This window comes from Diabrotica virgifera, chromosome 5 (assembly GCF_917563875.1).
Source record: "Diabrotica virgifera virgifera chromosome 5, PGI_DIABVI_V3a".
NCBI lineage: Eukaryota > Metazoa > Arthropoda > Insecta > Coleoptera > Chrysomelidae > Diabrotica > Diabrotica virgifera.
This window is the reverse complement of record NC_065447.1, coordinates 7,191,398-7,215,575: the sequence shown is the minus strand read 5'-3', so window position 1 is coordinate 7,215,575 and position 24,178 is coordinate 7,191,398. Positions and strand designations below refer to the sequence as shown.

At 32.1% G+C, this 24,178-nt stretch overlaps 1 protein-coding gene across 3 annotated transcripts in view; it reads right to left on the bottom strand.

Moving 5' to 3' along the window:
* Positions 1-24,178, bottom strand: part of LOC114340333 (SID1 transmembrane family member 1) — a 73,121-nt gene that overhangs the window by 29,887 nt on the left and 19,056 nt on the right. For 2 of the 3 annotated variants that reach the window (XM_028291170.2, XM_028291243.2), the window contains exons 4-7: positions 20,827-20,956; positions 18,623-18,706; positions 17,716-17,908; positions 15,333-15,443 (exon numbers count right to left, since the gene is read on the bottom strand). In XM_028291170.2, coding sequence (XP_028146971.1) covers positions 15,333-15,443; positions 17,716-17,908; positions 18,623-18,706; positions 20,827-20,956 — 518 coding nt within the window. Of the gene's footprint in view, positions 1-2,010; positions 2,053-15,332; positions 15,444-17,715; positions 17,909-18,622; positions 18,707-20,826; positions 20,957-24,178 lie in introns of all 3 variants that reach the window. The other variant, XM_028291105.2, reaches the window with a different exon arrangement.

Here is a 24,178-nt window from a genome sequence, read left to right as displayed (position 1 = left end):
TTAAACAGATTGGTAAAGTTCGACATTATACGCTTAGGTATATCGTATCTTACACTTACTACTATGGCCAGCCTTCGAGGCTAGCCTCGAAGGATAGTGAAATTCGCGTTCCGAAATTGAACCTCAGTTAGAATTTTGTTGTTGGTTGCCGACATACATCTGGTCCCGTTGACGAAAATTCCGTGTGTTAGAAAAGGCAAGAGAGGCAGGCTTCATCTGTAATAATTTGAGAGAGTGAGAATGAGATGCAAAATACTCGCACGTAGGACGGAGGGCAGGTATCAGGGCCGTACTCATTTTTATGTTTTATCATAAAAATAGTGTTATTTAGCAAATTTCAAAGAGTTACTTAAATTGTGTTTAAAGAATTGATAACGAAATAACGTAAATAGTCGATTGATATACTGGCGAGGCACTGCCTCACCTGCCTCATAGGACCAGCCGTCACTGCCCTCTGGATTTTAGAATGTCAATCTCTTCGTGTAGTCGTTATTTGACATCCTAGAAATGTGCTCAGCCCATTTTAGTCTCTCAATAACAAGGATTGATAATATTAGAGAATCATTTGAGGTATAATAATCATCTCTTTCATTTTAATTGTTATGTTCTTGGTCTATTTCACATTTTAAATCTAACTATAACGGTCTATTTACAATCTAAGATACTTTATTTATTATCTTTAGGTGATATTTCATTATAAACGCCAATATGTCATACACGCCAGGATACTTACGATGGTTCTGATTTAGATTACCAATAAAAAATAACTAGGAATATGTCTCCTAAACAGGTTTAGAGTCATTTGTAGGACTTGTACTTCACAGTTTTATACAAATAACCCAGTTATTAAGTGGGAAAACCAAGAAAAGTTTTCTTAGTTTTCCCACTAACAGAATTAGTGAAAGAAAACCAATAGAAAATATGCAGATGTTACAATGACGCAGACTAAAACTAAACGCAGAAGCAACAGCACTAAGAGGTTTGCTGTTTTGATCTGCAATTGGCTATATTATATTATTAGATAATATTGTAACAATCAAACGAGCGTTCGTATTTATATACGGCTTTATTGATTTATTTATACAAGTTTTCTTTACGAATCTCTAGCTTAAACTAAACTCTCCTAGCGCCTCGATTCGCTTAAATATAAAATAACGTCATTCTCGAGAATTCTAGACTTCGCCACCTTTAGTTATTGTGTGACCTTCCATATACATACCGCACGTTTTTCTCCACCGATTCCACGTATATCGTGCTTCCGCCAGAATGTTCTCGAGATGGAACCGTTTGGAGCTGTTACTTGCGGTCGGTGATTCATTCTTTTATTACAGTATGTACCACCTGAGCTATCCGGGAGCACCTGGATAGCTCAGCCGGTAGAATGTCTGACTTCCACGCAAATAGGCCGGGATTCGAATCCCAGCGCCGCCGGCGAGAACATCTAGACATTTTTTAAAATGTCTATAGACCCCAGGTCAACTCATCCTGAATAAAAATGAGTACCTTGGGTAAAACCAGGGGCCCTGTTACCTTCCTTGTATACCGTAGGTCCTAGAGATAGCAGACTATCCTGCTATAATCCCAAAGCCGCGTTAGCTGTACAAAACGTATATTATAGATAGTATGTAACACACAGATCTATACAATTCTAGACTAGCTTTCTCTGGCCGTAAATCATTTTGGAGTACTGGGTGCTTCTAAAATTCTAAGCCAGTACTGAGATGATCGATTGACTGGTTAAGTCAAGGTATATAAAACATAGCACAGAAATCGAATTTTCAAAAATGGTATTTAACACAGATCAAAAACATATCAAAAGTTGCTTGGAAAAGATCTTCAAGTTTTAACATGAGGACAATAGAAACTAATGTACCAGCTATAAAAGAAATAAAAAGAATTGATAATACTAAACCAGACCATCCTGCGTACCCCATCATTACTCTACCCTTCAATGTATATACAATACAAGCAGTTTAGGAACAAATAATATTATTTATAACTGAAATGTACCTGTGCCATTTGTTTTTTTCGAGATCTTCAACCTGACAATTCCTGGTGAAATAATAAAAACACAATTAACAGTTTTTAACACTTCATTGGTAACAATCAGTGTTTTTGTTGTGGTTGTGTAGTGAATTTGGGAACACAATTTAAATTATTGTTTCAAACACCATACGAAAATGTAGAATTGTTATTGTTGAGAAATTTTTTTTGACAATCAATCAAATTCCAATAAATTATTTTTCATGTGAAAAATTTTCCTAGACGAATGAAAGCGGAATGTGACTGCATATTGTAGAGTCCTTTTCGCTTTCTTTATCCGTCGTATGTTGTCTTATAAATTGTAAAAGTCAGAGATTAAGGATGTACCAGAAAGAAGTTCCAACAAAAAAGTTTTCAGATTTAAATAATTATTTACCATTTTAATTTTTATTATAATGGTGAATTCTGTATCTGATACTTTTCGCTTTTATCTTATTTTTCAATCACACAAAACGTGAAAAAATTAAGAAAAAAATTGAATTCTGGGAGTAGGGCCATTTTGAATACGGAGATCGGTGGGAAAATTTACACCCAAAATAATAAAATTCAGTTTGGCAACACTGTGTAAATGTTGATAGTAACATATCCCTTTTAAGATAAACAGAACTGTAATTTAGTCCAGACAAATTAATATATTTTTTTGCCAACAAAAATGAGATTTTTGAACCAAATAATGTTTCAAATATGATATGCAAAATAATTTTGAATTGGGTTTTGCTAATGAGCTTGCTTTTTTGTCATTAAAGTAGAAAAAACTTTTAATTTATTCTTTATAATCATTATCGTCCAGTTCTCGACTTATTATTTTCACTGTACTAATATCTGTCGACTAATTTACAATTATTAATGCGATGTTAAAACATCTTATCGTTAGCGGCTTCTGGAGTGTCTTAGACATATCTAATTTCATTGATAAAATGCCCAGTCCCACCGATTTCCACTTGAACTATACATTTTAAATATCCATTATATTGGTGTCAACTACGGGATAATTCGATTACATAATTTACGAATCACAATAAATTATTGCTTATATTATATTTAACAGTAAAGACGTTGGATTTTTGAAGTGCTATTAAAAATCTGCGAACATCATCACTGGCTACAATTCTACATTTTTGTATGTTGCGGAAACCTTATATTATCCACATACAATCTACTTCTACATTTATTCACATTTTCCCACTTTGAACTGGTCGTGATATGCTACACTACAAAAATTTAATTATACAATTTACCAAAACTAATCTTCTGTCACGTGAGTGTATTAAAATATAGTCAAAAATGTAAAAAAAGACCCCCTGTTGTGTTGCTCCCCCCCCCAGTTGCAGAAATTAAAAAACAAATAGTGCTGATTTACGAGCTATTTATAAGTTTTCATATCCCGCAAATTAAAAATTTTGAACTCGTTACACTGGGCAGGAATCTAATAAAAAATATTCCTCAGACTCAGACTCTCCCACTACTTAAAAAGAGATATTGAATCTATCTTTACGGCAGATTTACGAGCTATTTATGAGCTTTCGAAGTTATATAGTTTTGATTTTTGAGCTCGTCCCCTTAACCCCCAAACAACCCTTTAATTGATTCAACTCAAGAGAAAAATGTTAAAGAAAAATTAAAATATATGTTATCGCGTATAAATTCTAAGAATAGACTCTTAAAATACGCGCATTTCGATTATTGAGCTACAATCACTTCGCAAGAAACCTCCTCATCTTCCCAACATACGAGAGAATTGTACTTAAAATAAATAAAATTAATTATTTTGCGACCACATATCACTTAATAATTTATGAGCTCGCAAAATATTTCGATTATTGAATTGCAATTTATTTTATATAGTCCGGTCACTGAAGGTAAAAATCAACTATTACCTTCGATTTCGGTGAATCTCCATAGATTTTCACGAAAATTGGTGAGTGGTTAGACGATACCTCAAGGGACAAAACTAACTTGGTGCAACCTTGCGCTTTTACCCTGGTGGTGAATACCACCCCGTCTCGGGGGTGAAAATTAGCTTATTAAAAATAACTCTAGAAATCGATAGAGGGACAAATTTGTTATAAAGTATTAAAATAAATCAATACTTTTTGAGTTATTAAAGATAAAACATTTCTGCCACAAATATCGATTCAAAATCCCTATTTCTAAGTAGTGGGAGGAGGCGAGTCAGCGCCCCCCCTCCACTGAAATATTAAATTCCTACCCAGTGTAACGAGCTCAAAACTTTCTATTTGTGGGATATGAAAGCTCACAAACAGCTCGTAAATCAGCGCTATTTGTTTTTTAATTTCTGCAAGGGGGGGGGGGAAGCAGCTCAACAGGGGTAAAAAAGAAGATAGAATATTTTCCATAAGCTCAGACTAGAAAATAAGTAATGCAGTCAATTTTCAAAAAATCTATTAGATCTATAATCAATGGTAGGGGAGCCCAAACAGGGATTTTTGCAGTTACTCGAGCGCGTCAGATTATTACATGGGGAGAAACCATGTACCCTGAAAATGTACCTCTACCATATATTGGCTCTTAATGCGGGGGAGTTCGTTAAGGAGGGGGCCGAAAAAAAATCTGTCCTTAGAAAAACTCGAAATTGTCAGATTAAGATAAGGTAAGTTAAGTACATGCAAAACAGTGTATATTTCAAAAATCTGACAATTTGAACCGGGCGTAAGGAAATGGGTGAGTCCCAAAGTTTCACAAGAAAAAAGCGAATATTTCGCGAAATGAATGACAGATCGCAAAACTAAAAAATACGTACTCAATATTTTTCAAAAATCTATCGAGTGATACCAAACACGACTTCCCACGGAGAAGGGTGGGGGGTAAATTTAATATTTTAAATACGAATCTCGCCATATTTCGCGAAATGAACATCAGATCGAAAAACTGAAAAATACACTTATTCAATATTTTTGAAAAATCTATCGAATGGCACCAAACACGACCCCCCACGGAGGACGCGTGGGGGGTTACTATAAAATCTTAAATGGGAGCCCCCATTTTTTATTGCAGATTTAAATTCCTTACATAAAAATAAGTAACTTTTATTCGACATTTTTTCGAATTATGGATAGATTGCGCTATAATCTAAAAAAAAACGATTGTTGGAAATGGAAAATTAAATTAAAAATTTAATTCAATAAGTATAATTCCACTAAAATGGAAAACTTTACTTAACTTTTTTTGGTTTTAGGACCTACTCTTCACAACCCAATAGGTCCCCAAAGCGCTCGAGTGACTGCACATTTAGCATACTTTGCTCTCCTACCACAAGCGATACTACTGATAATACCAATAATATCTACGGGGGTGATTAAAAAGTTCCATGACCGTGATTAAAACACTATTTATACAGGGTGTCCCGAAAAGATTGGTCATAAATTATACCACAGATTCTGGGGTCAAAAATAGGTTGATTGAACCTCACTTACCTATATACAATAGTGCACACAAAAAAAGTTACAGCCCTTTGAAGTTACAAAATGAAAATCGATTTTTTTTCATATATCGAAAACTTTTAATAGATTTTTTAATGAAAATGGACACGTGGCATTCTTATGGCAGTAGCATCATAAAAAAAATTAAAGTCAATTTGTGCACTCCATCAAAATTTAATGGGGGTTTTGCTCCCTTAAACCCCCCAAACTTTTGTGTACGTTCCAACTAAATTATTATTGTGGCACCGTTAGTTAAACACAATGTTTTTAAAACTTTTTTGCCTCGTAGTACTTTTTCGATAAGCGACTGTTTATCGAGATATTTTGAATATTTGTCGAATCCACCACATATTTGTATACGGTTAAGTACGATTATAAAAACCTGTTAATAATCTGAAAATTTATTTATAATTTACATTTTTAGGTATATTTTGAAAAAGAAGCCAAATCTCTATAAAAGGGGACTTATCAAAAAAAGACTAAGGGGCAAAAAAGTTTTAAAAACACTGTGTTTAACTAATGGTACCACAATAATAGTTTAATTGTAACGTACACAAACATTTGGGGGGTTTAAAGGAACAAAACCCCCATAAAATTTTTATGTAAATATATTAAAAACGAAGCCGCATCTCGATAAAAACTTTCTTATCGAAAAAATACTAGGAGGCAAAAAAGTTTTAAAAACGTTGTGTTTAACTAATGGAATCACAATAATGAATTAATTGCAACGTACACAAAAGTTTGGGGGGGGGGGGGGTTTAAGGGAACAAAACCCCCATAAAATTTTTATGGGGTGGACAAATTTCACTATAATTTTGTTTTAAGATGTTCCATGTCATCAGAATGATATATGTCCATTTTCAATAAAAAATCTCTAATATTTTTCGATATATTGAAAAAAATAGATTTTCATTTTGTAAATTCAAAGGGCTGTAATTTTTTTTATGAGCACATTTGTACCAAGGTAAGCTAGGTTCAATCGAACTATTTTTGACCCCAGAATGTGTGGTATAATTTATGACCAATCTTTTCGGGACACCCTGTATACAGGGTGTTTGGTAAAGAATGGGCCATAGCTTAACTGTAGATTCCTGGGGTTAAAATAGGTCGATTTAAGCTAACTTACCTTAGTACAAAAGTTGATAATATCCGAAATACAGGGTGTCAAAATTAAAGTTTTATTTTAATTATTTTTGAATATTTCCTGACAGGCATGGGACAACAACACGAAATTTGGTAAGTGGTGCTGGTGCTGTACACCCTACTAAATTATGTTAAACAAACGTTTCTGGCTACTACCAGAGGCGTACGACGGGGGAACGTGAATGGTTGACCCTTCCCAAATTCTACGCCACTGGCGGAATTTCTATATTAGTGCAATTTTTTGATTCTCCAATACTTTCTATGTAAATAACATACTCTTCATTCGTAACGATAAAGCCATTAGTTTTCGAGATATTTGAATCTAAAAACGATGGAACATAATACATTAATCAAAATAAGTGTGCCTTTTCATTTTTAACTTCATATATCTCGAAAACTAATGACTTTATCGTTATGAATGAAGAGGATATTATTTGCATAGAAAGTATTGGAGAATCTAAAAATTATGCTAAAATAGCAGTTCCATGAGTGGAGTAGAATTTGGGAAGGGTCAACCATTCACTTTCCCCTGTCGTACGCCTCTGGTATTAACCACAAACGACTATTTAACATAATTTAGTAGGTTGTACAGTATCTACACTTTCTGCCAAGTACCATAAGGATATGTCAAATAGTTTTATAATACCGGGCACACATAGTTCTTAAGGTTTTAAATAAAGAATAAATTATTAAAAAAAAGACTACTTTAAAATAATTTGACATATCAATGTGATACTTGGCAGAAAGTGTTGGCACTGTACGCCTTACTAAATTATGTTAAATAATCGTTTCTGGCTACTACCAGAGGCGTACGACAGGGGAAAGTGAATGGTTGACCCTTCCCAAATTCTACGCCACTGATGAAACTGTTATTTTAGCATAATTTTTAGATTCTCCAATACTTTCTATGCAAATAATACAAAATAATTTGTAACGATAAAGTCATTAGTTTCCGAGATATTTGAAGTTAAAAATGAAAAGGCACACTTATTTTGATTAATGTATTATGCTCCTTCGTTTTTATCTTCAAATATCTCGAAAACTAATGGCTTAATCGTTACGAATAAAGAGTATGTTTTTTACATAGAAAGTATTGGAAAATCAAAAAATTTCACTAAAATAGCAATTCCGCCAGTGGCGTAGAATTTGGGAAGGGTCAACCAGTCACGTTCCCCCGACGTACGCCTCTGGCAGTAGCCAGAAACGTTTGTTTAACATAATTTAGTAGATTGTACAATACCAGCACCACCTACCAAATTTCGTGTTGTTGTCCTATGCCTGTCAGGAAATATTCAAAAATATATAAAACAAAAGTTTAACTTTGACACCCTGTATTTTGGTTATTATCTACTTTTGTACTAAGGTAAGATAACTTAAATCGACCTATTTTAACCTCAGGAATCTAAAGTTAAGCTATGGCCCATTCTTTACCAAACACCCTGTATATTTTCAAAAAAAAAAACCTTTTTACCACATAGTGGTGTAAGGCGACAATACATTACATACAATACAATACATTATGTTATGTCCACTTTACATCAACAATAAATTGAACAAGAAATTGACAAAGTTAATCAAGGCCAAATTTGACGAGTACAAAATGTATGGTTTGTAAAAGAAAATGAAGGAATTTGATGAAATAGAACAATTGGATATGTTTTATTTTGTCAAATTTCTTTATTTTCTTTTTATTCACGGCAAAATTGGATGTAGAATTGTGTTTTGTATAAGCCGAATTTGACCTTGAATAACTTGTTGTCAATTTCTTGTCCAATTATTGTTTATGTAAAGTGGACTTAATACAATACAAAAACAACTTAATCTTAAAGGGCCTAGCCGGGTAAGATGATGAAAAGTGCCCCCAACTCGATTCAAATTCCATATAGGTCACCGTTTAGCATATATAGTGAAACTAATTTTCTGAAATTTTTAGCCCCCTAGGTGGTCATGTGACCAACCTAGAGCCTAATTAGGGTTTTTATGTTTTATTTTTTATCTCAGCCGCATCGAGAACTAGCGAAAAACTTTAAATAAAAAAGTTGTAAGCTTTAAAAAGTTCTGTCCCAAATTTTTTTTTTATTTTTGGCGGGAAATTTAAATTTTAGAACGATTTTAAAATTTTAAATGAGTATAAAAAAATAACTAAGACATTCGTTTTCACGAAAAAAATATATAACGTGTATTTTTTGCATAATATTTCACCCTGAATTTTTTCAAATTTTTAAAATTGGTGAAACGCACCTTTAAAAATAAAAACCGCATTTTTTCGGTTTTTTTTTTCGTTTTTTGATACAATTTTATACATATTTTTCAAAAAAGGTAATACCGTTACTAGAACAGGTAAAAAACTGAAAAATAATTGGGGTTAGCTTAATAAAAATTTTTTGTAATCCCATCCATTTTCAATATACAGGGCGTTGAAGAAAACAAAATTTTACACATTTTTTACGATTTTGCCGAAACTACTGGCAACATTGTAATAAAATTTGGCGAGTTTTAAGAGGTAGTTGTTGTGCATTTTTTGACATACAATTAAGAATTTTATATTTATCATTGGCTCGTATACGGGTAATAGTCTGAACTTTTTAAAGAAAAAAGATAGTACGCCACTGACATATTTCAAATTAGCAATCCTTTTTGAATTCCTCGTTTAATTTGTGACAAAAAATCTATCTTCCTATTTTTTCATACGACGCGTAATTTTTATTCAAAAAATAAAACATCTTAACCCTTACAAAGTATTCGAACTTCTATTAGTAGTTTCTACATCTATCTACATTCGCTCTCGCGAGATTTTTTTTGACACTGACGTTAGTAATTTCTTTTTAGAAAAGTTCAGTTGTCAGAAGTGATTGGAAATTACTACAAAACCAACGCACCTGCTCATATCCAATATTATTAATAGTAAACAGACATAAAAATAACATAAACCTTACGCCAATCAATAATTATTTATTTAAACCATTATAATGTATTGATAGCAAATGAGAAAATTATTTATTGTACAAAATAAAAATATTTTGTAGAAATAAACTTCACAAAATTTTATGAGATTAGTAGACACTCCCACTATTTCTAATAATTCTTCTTTTTTTAATGAAAGATGAAGTTGATTTGAGTTGATTTTAGCAGTTAATAGTGTGAGGTAGGAATTTTTGTGTTGTATGTTTCCTATTCCGAATGTGTCAAAAAAAATCTCGCGAGAGCGAATGTAGTATACATATGTAAACTCGTACATCCATTATAAAAACTAATTCGAATACTTTGGAAGCGTTAAGATATTTTATTTTTTGCAGCAAAACGGCGCCCCGTATGAAAAAATGATAAGATAGTTTTTTTTATCGCAAATTGAATGAGGAATTTAAAAATGATTGTTAATTTGAAATATGTCAGTGGCGTACTATCTTTTTTTCTTTGAAAAGTTCAGACCATTACCCCTAAGCGCGCCAATGATGAATATCAAATCCTTAATTGTATTATGTCAAAACATGCACAATAACTTCCTCTTAAAACCCGCCAAGTTTTATTACAATGTTGCCAGTAGTTTCAGCAAAATCGTAAAAAATGTGTAAAATTGTGTTTTCTTCAACGCCCTGTATCTTGAAAATGGATGGTGTTACAAAAAATTTTTATTAAGCAAACCCCAATTATTTTTAAATTTTTTACCTGCTTCAGTGACGTTGTTACCTTTTTTGAAAAATATGTATAAAATTGTATCAAAAAACGAAAAAAAACCGAAAAAATGCGGTATTTTATTTTTGAGGGTGCGTTTCACTAATTTTAAAAATTTGAAAAAATTCAGGGTGAAATATTATGCAAAAATACACGTTATATATTTTTTTTCGTGAAAATGAATGTCTTAGTTATTTTTTTATACTCATTTAAATTTTTAAAATCGTTCTAAAATATAAATTTCCCGTCAAAATTAAAAAAAAAAATTTCGCACAGAACTTTTTAAATCTTACAAATTTTTTATTTAAAGTTTTTCGCTAGTTCTCGATGCGGCTGAGATAAAAAATAAAAACATAAAAAGCCTAATTAGGCTCTAGGTGGGTCACATGACCACCCAGGGGGCTAAAAATTTCAGAAAGTTACTTTCACCATATATACTAAACGGTGACCTATATGGAATTCGAATCGAGTTGGGGGCACTTTTCATCATCTTACCCGGCTAGGCCCTTTGACCCATTCCTTCTTATTTCTAGCCAGCGTACTTGCTTCTATCCACGTTGTTCCCCTTTTCTCGATTATTTTGACTAGTGTTATATCCCATGTTTGTCGTGGTCTACCTTTCTTCTTTCTTCTTTGCGTTTTTGCCTGCCAAATTTATTTCACCGGTTTTGTCTGATCCATTCTCTGAAGATGACCCCACCAACTGAGTTGCCTTCTCTCTATAAATTCTAACGTTGACTCGATTTCCAAATCTTCTCTTATTTGAGTGTTCCGTAGTCTATCTCTTTTGATAACTCCTCGAACTCGTCTAAAGTATTTCATTTCTACTGCCTGTATTTTACTCTTTTGTCGTTCTGTTAGTACCCATGACTCGCAACCAAAGGTTAGTACAGGTCTATACAGGGTGTAACAAAAATACAGGTCATAAATTAAATCACATATTCTGGGATCAAAAATAGTTCGAATGAACCTAACTTACCTTAGTACAAATATGCACATAAAAAAAGTTATAGCCCTTTGAAGTTACAAAATGAAAATCGATTTTTTCGAATATATCGAAAACTATTTAGAGAGTTTTTATTGAAAATGGAAATGTGGCATTCTTATGGCAGGAGCATCTTAAAGAAAAATTATAGTGAAATTTGTGCTTCCCATAAAAATTTTATGGGGGTTTTGTTCCCTTAAACCCCCCCAAACTTTTCTGTACGTTCCAATTAAATTATTATTGTGGTACCATTAGTTCAATTCAATATTTTTAAAACTTTTTTGGCTCTTAGTATTTTTTCGATAAGGCATTTTTTATCGAGTTGTGGCTTCTTTTTTAATATGTTTACATAAAAATTTTATGGGGGTTTTGTTCCTATAAACCCCCCAAATGTTTGTGTACGCTTCAATTAAACTATGACTGCGATACCATTAGTTAAACAAAATCTTTTTAAAACTTTTTTGCCTCTTTGTATTTTTTCGAGAAGGCAACTTTTATCGAGATATGGCTTCTTTTTTAATACGGTTCAAAATATACCTAAAAATGTAAATCATACATAAATTTTCATATTATTACCAAGTCTCCATAATCGTACTTAACCATATACAAATATGTGGTGGATTTGACAAATATTCAAAATATCTCGATAAAAACTGAATTTTCGAAAAAGTACTAAGAGCCAAAAAAGTTTTAAAAATATTGTGTTTAAGTAATGGTACTACAATAATAATTTAATTGGAACGTACACAAAAGTTTGGGGGGTTTAAAGGAACTAAACCCCCATAAAATTTTTATAGGGTGTCCAAATTTCACTATAATTTTTTTGTTAAGATGCTACTGCCATAAGAATGCCATATGTCCATTTTCAATAAAAAATCTTTAATAGTTTTCGATATATTGGAAAAAATCGACTTTCATTTTGTAACTTCAAAGGGTTGTAACTTTTTTTATATGCACATTTGTACTAAGGTAAGTTAGGTTCAATCAAACTATTTTTGGTCCCAGAATATGCGATTAAATTTATGACCTGTATTTTCGTTACACTCTGTATATTGACTTAAACACATTAATTTTTGTTTTTCGTGTTATTTCTTTTTTATTTATGAATTTATTGCTCATTGCATGGTATAGGTTCATTGTTTTTTGAATTCTATTGTTAATTTCTGTTTCCTGTCTTCCGTTGTCTTCTAATTCTACTCCTAAGTATTGGAATGTTCGTGCTTGTTCTATATTTACTTCTTCTATTTTTATATTTATCTCTTCTTCTTCTTCCTTTTCCCTCATGACCATAACTTTTGTTTTATTTTTATTAATTGTCATTTCATATTTCTATATTTCTTTGTAGTCGTTTCCCATTTTCGTCCAATATGACGACGTCATCGGCGAATGTTCCTTCTGAAATGTCTACTCTTCTTAAATTTCTATAACCCACATGCATTTTTTTCACTTTTACTTTACATTCTTTAATTATCTCATCCATGTAAATTATAAACAGTGTTGGACTTAATCCTCCTCCTTGTCTTAGTCCCTCGTTCGTAGTAAATGTTCTTAATTACCCTTATCATTCTGTTACTTATACCTCTCTTCTCTAATATTTCCCATAATGTTTGCCTTTGAACCGTGTCAAAAGCCTTTTCAAGATCTATGTAAGCCATATACATTTTTTTTTCATGTTGCTGATATTTTTCTATTATTTGCTTGATTGTAAATATATGATCCTGGGTGCTTCTGCCTTTTCTGAAACCGCTTTGTGATTCCTCGAGTGTGCTGTCAATTTTTTCGATTATTCTTTTGTTCGGTATTTTTTCGTATATTTTCATGGCAGTACTTAACAGTGTTATTCCTCTGTAATTGTTGCAATCTGTGTGCTCTTTGTATAAATCGGCACTATCTGTGCCTTCTGTCAGTCCATCGGTATCGTTTCTTCTCTCCAAACTGCATTAAATATTTTTAATAATAGCTCTGTTGCATTTTGTCCCATTTTTTTATCATTTCACTGGTTATTCTGTCATAGTCTGGTGCTTTTCCGTTTTTCATTTCTGCAATAGCTTCTTGCAGTTCATTTATGGTTATAGGGTCTACATTGTCTACTTCTATTCTTTGGTTCGCTACATTGTTTTCTTCTTGATAGCAGTGAGTTTGTAGCAGCTCTTGGAAATATTCTCTTCATCTGTTCATTATTTCATTTTCTTCTGTAAGAATTTCGCCAGTTTTATTCTTTATGTTTTCTATTTCTGGAATTCTTTCTTTTCTCATTGATTTTAATACTCCATAGAACAGTTTTTGATTCTCTTTACTGTTTGTTTCCATATTTTCTCCAAATTGTGTCCATTTGTACATCTTTGCTTTTGTAACCAGTTCTTTTACTAGTCGCCTGTGTTTTTTATATTCTTCGTAGTTTTCTGGTGTTTTGTTTTGTAAGTATATTTACCAAGCATGTTTCTTTCTTTTAACAGTTTTTAACTGTTTTATTTCTTCATTCTACCATGCAGATTGCTTTCTTTTATTGCTCTTTTTGCTTGTTCCACATACTTCTGTCGCTGTATTTAGTATTATCTCTTTGAAGTAGTTCCATAATAGTTCAAAGTTTTGACCTTCTCTATTTTCTTAAGTATTTTCTAGTTTTTGATTTATGATCATCTGGTACTTCTCAGTATTCTCTGTATTTCTCAAATTATATGACCTAATAGTTTCATTTGCCCAGTGTAACGAGCTCAAAATTTTTTATTTGTGGGATATGAAAGCTCATAGACAGCTCGTAAATCAGCGCTATTTGTTTTTTAATTTCTGCAAGGGGGGGAAGCAGCTCAACAGTGGTAAAAAAAGAAGATAGAATATTTTCCATAAGCTCAGACTAGAAAATGACTAATGCAGTCAATTTTCAAATAATCTATTAGATCTATAATCAATGGTAGGGGAGACCAAGCGGGGATTTGGCAGTTACTCGAGCGCGTCAGATTATTACATGGGGAGAAACCTTGTACCCTGAAAATGTACCTCTACCATATATTGGCTCTTAATGCAGGGGATTTCGTTAAGGAGGGGGCCGAAAAAAATCTGTCCTTAGAAAAACTCGAAATTGTCAGATTAAGATACAAGCTAAGTTAAGTACATGCAAAACACAGTATATTTCAAAAAGCTGACAATTTGAGAGGGGCGTAAGGAAATGGGTGAGTCCCAAAGTTTCACAAGAAAAAAGCGAATATTTCGCGAAATGAATGACAGATCGAAAAACTAAAAAATACGTACTCAATATTTTTCAAAAATCTATCGAATGATACCAAACACTATCCCCCACGGAGGACGGGTGGGGAGTTACTATAAAATCTTAAATGGGAGCCCCCATTTTTATTGCAGATTTGGATTCCTTACATAAAAATAAGTAACTTTTATTCGAGACATTTTTTCGAATTGTGGATAGATTGCGCTATAATCTAAAAAAAACGATTGTTGGAAATGGAAAATTAAATTAAAAATGGACAAGTCCCCACTAAAATGGAAAACTTTACTTAACTTTTTTTGGTTTTAGGACCTACTCTTCACAACCCAATAGGTCCCCAAAGCGCTCGACTGACTGCACATTTAGCATACTTTGCTCCCCTACCACAAGCGATACTACTGATAATATCAATAATATCTACGGGGGTAGTTAAAAAGTTCCATTACTAATGATTAAAACATTATTTAAAGTGCTCAAATAACAGTAAGAGACGATATAACAATATAGCATTCTTCTTATCGTTTATCTACCTTCATAATGAGTTTCATGTGCAAAATTTTGAAGCAGAAAGCTTGGCAAGCCGATACCTAGGAGGTTAAATAACAACACCTTCAAGGTACAAAGAGACACAAAACTAGAATATTATTATTAGAAAAATAGTAAGTAAAGTGAATAAAAAAAAATATGTAAGTGTTAAACTTTTTAGTGCAGCATTATTCTATCAATATTCCTTCTACCAAATACACATTATTTTAATTACTAACACAAAGTTATATAACGAAGTTATATACCACTCACGTACAACCCAAAATACCTTTTTGAGACTTACTTGCACTGGGAGTTGTTGGGAAGTTACCATCAACATACGCCATTTCCCTAGGCAGAGATTTTTTCACCGAGTATATGAAGTACGGAAGTCCGAATATTATGTAAAATGCTCCTAAAAAACAAAAAAGTGGTAAAAATAAGGTAAAGCGCTTTATTTTTTGAACTACACTTGTACATATACAGGGTGTCCAGAAACTCTACCGACAAACGAAGACACGAGATTCCTCAGATAATTTTAAGACAATTTAACCCAATTCACCTAGTCCGAAAATGCTTCCTAAGGGAGCTAGAGCTCTTTGAAGATGGCGCCATGTAATTAGTTTTTCTTAAATACCTCCAGAACGCTTCTATTTAGAAAAACAAAAATTTGTATACATATTTACTTTCCAGAAATGAATCGATTCCATCCATTGCGAATTTCTAGTACCGGTCATAGGCGTCCGTTTTGGGTAGGGCAACGGTTATTTTTTCGCATAACTTTTTTGTCTTCAACTTTTAAGCATTTTTGATACTGGATTATTAAATTGTGAGGTATTCTAGTACTAAAAGGTACTCTTCCTTTAAGTCGGTAGGACACACCGTTTTCCAGTAAAATAGATTTGAAAGTTTTTAGTTTGGGGAATTTGAAAAAAAAAAATTTTTTAAATTAAAAAAAAAACGATGTATTTTACCAACTTAAATCAAGAGTAACTTTTAGTACTCGAATATCTCATAATTGAATAATCTAGTTTCAAAAATACTTAAGTCAATAAAGTTATGCTATAAAATAACTGTTGACCTACCCAAAACGGACGCCTATGACTTGTACTAGAAATTCGCCATTAATGAAATCTATTAATCTCTGGAATATAATAAATGTACCAATTTTCATCTTTCTAAATAATTTTTTTTTAATCTTTTTTTTTTTAAATTCAAAGAACGAAAAATTTTCAAATCGATTTTTCCAGAAAACGGTGTATCCTATCGACTTAAAGTAAAAGTACCTTTTAGTACTAGAATACCTTACAATTTAATAATTCAGAGTCCAAAATGCTTAAAAATTAAAGACAAAAAAGTTAGGTGATAAAATAACCGTTGCCCAACCCAAAACCGACGCCTATGACAGTACAAGAAATTCGCAATGGATGGAATCGATTCATTTCTGGAAAGTAAATAGGCATACCAATTTTCGTTTTTCTAAATAGAAGCGTTCTGGAGGTATTTAAGAAAAACTAATTACATGACGTCATCTTCAAAGAGCTCTAGCTCCCTTAGGAAGCATTTTCGGACTAGGTGAATTGGGTTAAATTGTCTTAAAATTATCTGAGGAATCTCCTGTCTTCGTTTGTCGGTAGAGTTTCTGGACACCCTGTATAGCTGAAATCGCGAAGGTCACTCAAGTAGCAAATCAAGGAGAGGGGACTTCAGTTTAACTCGTCAGTGCAAAGAGTAAAGATCCATATAAAATGCATTGTACACGAAGTCAGTAAATTTGCGACATTGCCAGATAAAATCGTCGAATAACTATAAAAATAAAATAAAAATTCCATTTTTATTCAGTTGCAATGCGAAGGCAAAACAATCTTATTTTTCACTTAGAATAGGGAGCGCAGTCCAGCATTCTGAATCGACGATTTTCGACTCTTATTGGAGTCATCATCGGAGAGGCGTAGGCCTGCTGCTCCATACTCTAAGTGACCAACAACGAGAGTTTTCAATTTAAAAATCTTTTAGTAATATTTTAATATTTTTAAATATTATTAATGTTGCTATTAGAATTGAAAACTTCATCTTTTATTTGCCAGATGACCCTAGTCACCTAATCCATTCACGTCAGTTGCGGTGTGAGGGATGAACTCTCGTTGTTGGTCACTTAGAATATGGAGCAGCAGGCCTACGTCTCTCTTTTTGAGTTATTTGCGAAAAACCGTCCAAAAACATGTTTTTTTTTTGTTAAAAATGAACATATTCCCTCGCAAATAACTCGAAAAGTAATGACTTACTGAAAAATTTCTATAGAACAAAAGTTGCTTAGAATTAATCATTTTATCCAATTCCGAACTTATTTTGAATGTATACTTTTTCACCTCCGAGAAAGGGTATTCCCCTCCATTTTTGTAAAATGGAGGGGATGTAGAATTGTTAACTTTTCCTTATATAATAATAGACAATTTCAACTACCTATTCCCAAATTTTCATTCTTCCTTAATTTTTTTTTGGTCAGATAGTTCTTTGATCGGGCTAGAAGCAGAAAGAAATTTTATTGTGAAACAGTTAACAAATAAAAATCCGAAAAACCTTTGAAATTCGATTGATCTGACAACGTCGCGTAATCAAAGTTTTCGATCTGTCTGACCTTGGCAATTTCCAGATATTTCTGCCAACTTGTACTCCACAATACTAACCTACAGATCCCAAAGTAAAAAGCACAGCTTTGACATAATCAGAGTAGGTAATACTTGGCTTAATTACTAACTTAATGCTTTTCAGTCGATCTGGATTTGTAACGGCGTCTAAATTTCCGGAACCCTTATCACAGGCATAATCATCAGGCTTAGCTACAAAGACGACATAAAATCCATGAGGGAATTTATATTTCTGAAAAAAAAAAACAAAAATTGTTAACACGTTTTACTCGCAAAACTTTAATGGTAAGAAAGTCGATTTTTAATTTATTTGTGACCAGAATTAACAAATGCAGCACTCGTATTGCACCTAGGCATCAAGACATCAAGTGACTATAGAGTTTTTGGATAATCCCGATCAATAAGATTCCAGGATAATCAATGAGGACTTTCCAAAGGAAATACAGGAACATAGGAAAAAACTGGTTAATCATCTCAAGCTTGCAAGAGAAAAAGAGTAGAGCAGACTTGAAATACAATAAACTAAACATTAACGGAACAGAGAGGAACACAATAACAACGAGTTACAACAAATACATATTGAGAAAAACATGGAAGTAATAAGTTATATAACTGATCATTACCAAAAGGCAAAGAAAGAACTTATAGCAAAAGATCTCCAATAGAACGTAAGACGAGAAGAGGGCCAAAAATTTCAAGAAACAGCGACGCAATACCAAAACACAAGGATCAACAGTCACAAGGACGGATGGAGAGATAACAACATCAGCAGGAGATATGTATAAGGAAAAGGTAAATACAGGTGTCACTATTACTTACTGGCAGATACCCTTTATGATCTGTTCTTCTGAATACCGTTTATATAACAAATTTATAAAAAAATGCGACCTTTTTTAAACCGACTATTAAAAAAGACAAGATTAATCATTATAATTTTAATACTCACCGGTATATTCATCCCTCCTTTTCTATTAACAGTTTCGTAAAAGCCTCTAAAAGTAACATCTTGGTTTGTATCAAACACTGGACACTGCAAAAATTAATAAGGTTTCAAATAAATTCCAAAAAAATTGCCATAGCTCATATATAAGAGCAATAAGCAATATAAGATTTTGATATTCATATTTTTGGACACGTTTGTACATGGGTGACTCTAAGTCTAGATATATCTGCAACATTTGAAACTCAGCGATATGCTTTATTTTGTACTTTGTTATCTTATTGTTGAGAAGATAATTAAGATGCCATATATGAAACAGACAACATTAAAAATAAAAAATCAAAACTGAGGAACAACTATGAACACCATCAAACTGTTGCTTTATTATCTCTAAAAAAGTTCACCATCGATAGAAACAATTACATCAGAAACATTCGTGTTACAATTCATTTTACGATTAATTTCGAAGCTAGGACAAATAATCCCGGACAAAAAATCCCCACAAATTATCCCTGAACAAAAAATCCCCGGACAAATAATCCGCACAAATTTTTTTGGACAAAATATCCCCACAAAAAAATCCCGGACAAAATATTCCCAAGAAATATTTGTTGCCGAATATTTCTCTTAAAGTTTTCCCGTGAATGAAATCGACGAAAATGGTTTTCAGCCTCAGTGCATGAGAGGTGTAGATAGCAATCGCCATGAAGCCGCTTTTCGGTACGAAAATAATGAATAGCAATTAGGATTAAGCATGAATTGTACATAATTTCGATTACCAAATTTCGAATTTCAATAAACTTCAAATTTTACATGACAAAAGAGTGTAAGTTTTTTCAAAAATCGCGGAAGATAATATGGGGAATGAGCTAAGGCTGCGGGAATCATGTTGTAATTATTCACTTAAATCTTTTGCTCAGTCTGATTTGAATAACTATGTTCAAAACATTGCGCATTCGTGATGATACCTGCTGGTCTTGAAAACGATATTCTTGGTTGTAATGAAAAAAACCTGTTCGTTTTCCACTGGCCTTGAAAACGATAATCTTGATTATAATGCAAAAAACCTGTTCCTTTTTGTAAATTTAATGTCAAAAATATTTAGTCATCATTATCATCAACGTCGTTATAACTCATCGAGAGTCTTTGCCGCGTTTACTGCCTTCCATGTTTGTCGGTCCTGTGCCACTATTTCCCATTGTCACCCTCCCATTTTTTCCAGATCTTCTCTGACTGCATCTTTCCACCTTTTTCTAGGCCGACCTATGGACCTTCTCCCATCTGGCATCTCCCCGAGCAGCTTTGAAAGATTTTTGAAAAAACTCACATTTTTGTCATGTAAAATTTGAAGTTTTCGGCATGGAATTGGAATTCGAAATTTGGTAAAATTTCGGGAAAACTTTTAGAGAACTATTCGGTAGCAAATATTTCTTGGGGATCTTTTGTTGGGATATTTTGTCCAAAAAAATTTATGGGGATTATTTGTCCGGGATTTTTTGTCCAGGGATAATTTGTGGGGATTTTTTGTCCGGGATTATTTGTCCGGAGATTATTTGTCCGGACCCCTTAATTTCGTGTGAAGATCATCCAAAATTCTTGTGCCAGAAAGCAACTATGCTGGATGTGGTGTAATATTGAAACATAAACATAAACATTGGACTTACAGTTAGATTGGAACACAGTTGGATCTCAGTTTCATTTGCATATACTCACCCAATTGTAGTTCTCATAACATGCGATTAATACAGATATTTAACATAATAAAAAACAAAAACTTTCGTTAGTTGTAGATCTAGGATCCATGCAATACTAAGTCATCTGAGTTTCAATAAGTATCTATGTTGTTCTGAAGCTATTTTCTTGTGGCATTTTTATAATCAAGTATATTCAAATGGGAAATAAGCCACAATTTTACCTAAAAATGATTTTATTAACGTTTCGACGCCCAAGTCGGGTGTCGTTGTCAAAATACAAAATAATACTAATAATAATAAGTATTATTTTGTATTTTGACAACGACACCCGACTTGGGCGTCGAAACGTTAATAAAATCATTTTTAGGTAAAATTGTGGCTTATTTCCCATTTGAATATACTTAAGTATCTATGTGATCAGATTCACAGATGTAGTTTTAAATATTTTACCGTGTTTGGGAAATGAAAATTTGGGAGCAATATTAAAAAATGTTATTATACTGGTGTTTTACTTACACTGATGTTTTGTATACTGACAGTCATGCAAATGTCATCCTCTGAGGTCACTTCCAGAATTACGGTTTCATAATTGGAGTCTCCTTTGCTCAACAACGTATCATTGCTAGTGAAATTGTAGAAAAAGTATCTGGAAACATAATAAAGACCATCAAGAATTGTTGCATAGAAATGTAGTGAATATAATAAATGTTATCGAAACGAATAATAGATATATGAAGCTGTGAGGTTTTTATTAAAACGTTTTTATATATTTGGCTTGGTTGTTGTGACGGTCTCCGCAAATTTTGTAATCCATTTTAAAAATAGTTCTAGGCTACCTAGGTACCTGAAATTTTCAGAATAGCTTAGAACTAGCTAACAATGCAATATTTAACTGCTATTATACAGAGTGATTGATTAGTGCGGTAAAGCTCCGTAGATCCGTTATAGTAATGGATAGCGATAAAAGTTAATAAAAAAAATTGTAGCCAACTTTGAACAAAATTAGTTAGAATGTTACAAAGTTATGTTTTTTTTTTTAATGAAACACCCTGTATTTTATTTTATATTCGAAATCTTAACTTCTCCATTACAAAAATATAAAGGTTTAGTATGTTATACAGGGTATTTACAAAGTTATAACCAATTTTATATGAAAATCGTAACAAGTTTAACTCCCTGTATAAATAAAAATCAGCACAACGGCAATGGTTTATTGATGCCATATTTTTTATTTATTGTCAAAATTTTCATAAATGATCGATATTGCTAATTTTCTTTATATTGAATACAGGGTGAGTCAAAACGCAAGTACATTATTTTCTCAGTAATTTTAAATGAAACACCCTGTATTTTATATCACTATCGAAAAGTACCATTACCGTAGGTACTTTAATTTTCATATAACATTCCCTATGTCTAAATTTATTAGTTTTCGAGATATTTTCATTTTTCAGAGCAAATTATTAATTACGGGTATAGTTATATACAGGGTGTAACAAAAAGACAGGTCATAAATTAAGTCACATATTCTGGGACCAAAAATAGTTCGAATGAACCTAACTTACCTTAGTACAAATATGCACACAAAAAAAGTTATAGCCCTTTGAAGTTACAAAATGAAAATCGATTTTTTCGAATATATCGAAAACTATTAGAGATTTTTTATTGAAAATGGATATGTGGCATTCTTATGGCAGGAGCATCTTAAAGAAAAATTATAGTGAAATTTGTACACCCCCTAAAAAATGTATGGGGTTTTGTTCCCTTAAACCCCCCCAAACTTTTCTGTACGTTCCAATTAAATTATTATTGTGGTACCATTAGTTAAATTCAATATTTTTAAAACTTTTTTGGCTCTTAGTATTTTTTCGATAAGGCAGTTTTTATCGAGTTGCGGCTTCTTTTTTAATATGTTTACATAAAAATTTTATGGGGGTTTTGTTCCTTTAAACCCCCCAAATGTTTGTGTACGCTCCAATTAAACTATTACTGCGATACCATTAGTTAAACAAAATGTTTTTAAAACTTTTTTGCCTCTTTGTATTTTTTCGAGAAGGCAACTTTTATCGAGATATGACTTCTTTTTTAATACGGTTCAAAATATACCTAAAAATGTAAATCATACATAAATTTTCATATTATTACCAAGTCTCCATAATCGTACTTAACCATATACAAATATGTGGTGGATTTGAAAAATATTCAAAATATCTCGATAAAAACTGACTTTTCGAAAAAGTACTAAGAGCCAAAAAAGTTTTAAAAATAATTTGTTTAAGTAATGGTACTACAATAATAATTTAATTGGAACGTACACAAAAGTTTGGGGGGGGCTTAAAGGAACTAAACCCCCATAAAATTTTTATAGGGTGTCCAAATTTCACTATAATTTTTTCTTAAGATGCTACTGTCATAATAATGCCATATGTCCATTTTCAATAAAAAATCTTTAATAGTTTTCGATATATTGGAAAAAATCGATTTTCAATGTGTAACTTCAAAGGGTTGTAACTTTTTTTATATACACATTTGTACTAAGGTAAGTTAGGTTCAATCAAACTATTTTTGGTCCCAGAATATGTGATTAAATTTATGACCTGTATTTTCGTTACACCCTGTAGTTATAGTTCTTTAGACACGATTGAGAGTAAAATTTCATAATACTGCGCGCATGCGCACACAGACAGTATGGCGTTTAGTTGCTAAATCTTTCTAGTTATGTATAAATATATCAGTGCAAAAAAGGTTTGAAAAGAATATATTAGTGTTTTTAGTAAATCTATTTATTATAATTTTTGTGTCTTTGGATTTGTCTTCCTCAGGAGTAAGATGAGTATTATTAAAACATTTTATTGTATATTTATAATAAATATACAATAAAATGTTTTGATAATACTTGATAATACATTGTCTGTTTGTTACCGTGAATTGTCATTCGGTACGTCCAAACCGATAAACAGTCCTCGTAGCGTATTTGGTATGGCATTCGGCCAGAGATCGAGAGGTCTTGAGTTCGAACCCAGTGCAATCCTATACTTTTTTTATTTTTTTGAAAGCGGTAAGCACAAAATTAGTTTGGTGTTTAAAAAAAATTAAAACATACTGTTTAAAGTATATTTATTTTTAAGAAATCATATAATAGAAGTATAACTTTGTACGTGCGTACAAAGTACACACACATTCTTTTTTTTATTTCAAACTATTTTAAAAATGTGACTAATGCAATGATATTTTAAAGTACGTTAATAAATCGATATCTACAAATTGATGGTGGGTCAGTGGCATTAGACTGCAGATCGAGAGTTCCCTAGTTCGAACACGGCTGTTGCGTATCTTTTTTTAATTTTTTAATAAATAATTATATGTTGATATATGTACTTAAAAATTCATATTTTATAAGTTAAATATTATACATATATACCATTTTAAACAACCGTGGTATTATAAAAACTACTTTTTTATACTAGTGTAATTTTTGGAATTACAATTATTTTAACAGTTATTACGACTACTAAAAATTCATGATGATGATGAAGTTGGTAATGTTTTTATATTCTGTAAAATTCTGAACAATTTAAAAAAAGGACAAAAATATAAATACAATAACTTATACGCTCCTCTGTAATTATTGTAGGTATGTATGTATGTCTTAAAGACAGATGTAACGAGGCACTTGACAATTTTTCCACGTATGTTATTACGAATATTAATAATAAATCTCTTGAAACGTTCACAACAATAATTTTCGGTGTTTATATTTTAAATACACAAATTGCCTATTTTAAATGAGACAAACGTACTGTAGGTGGTTTTAAGATATAAAATTTAATCTGTAGGTATGAATAACAAAAATGAATCATATTTCTAT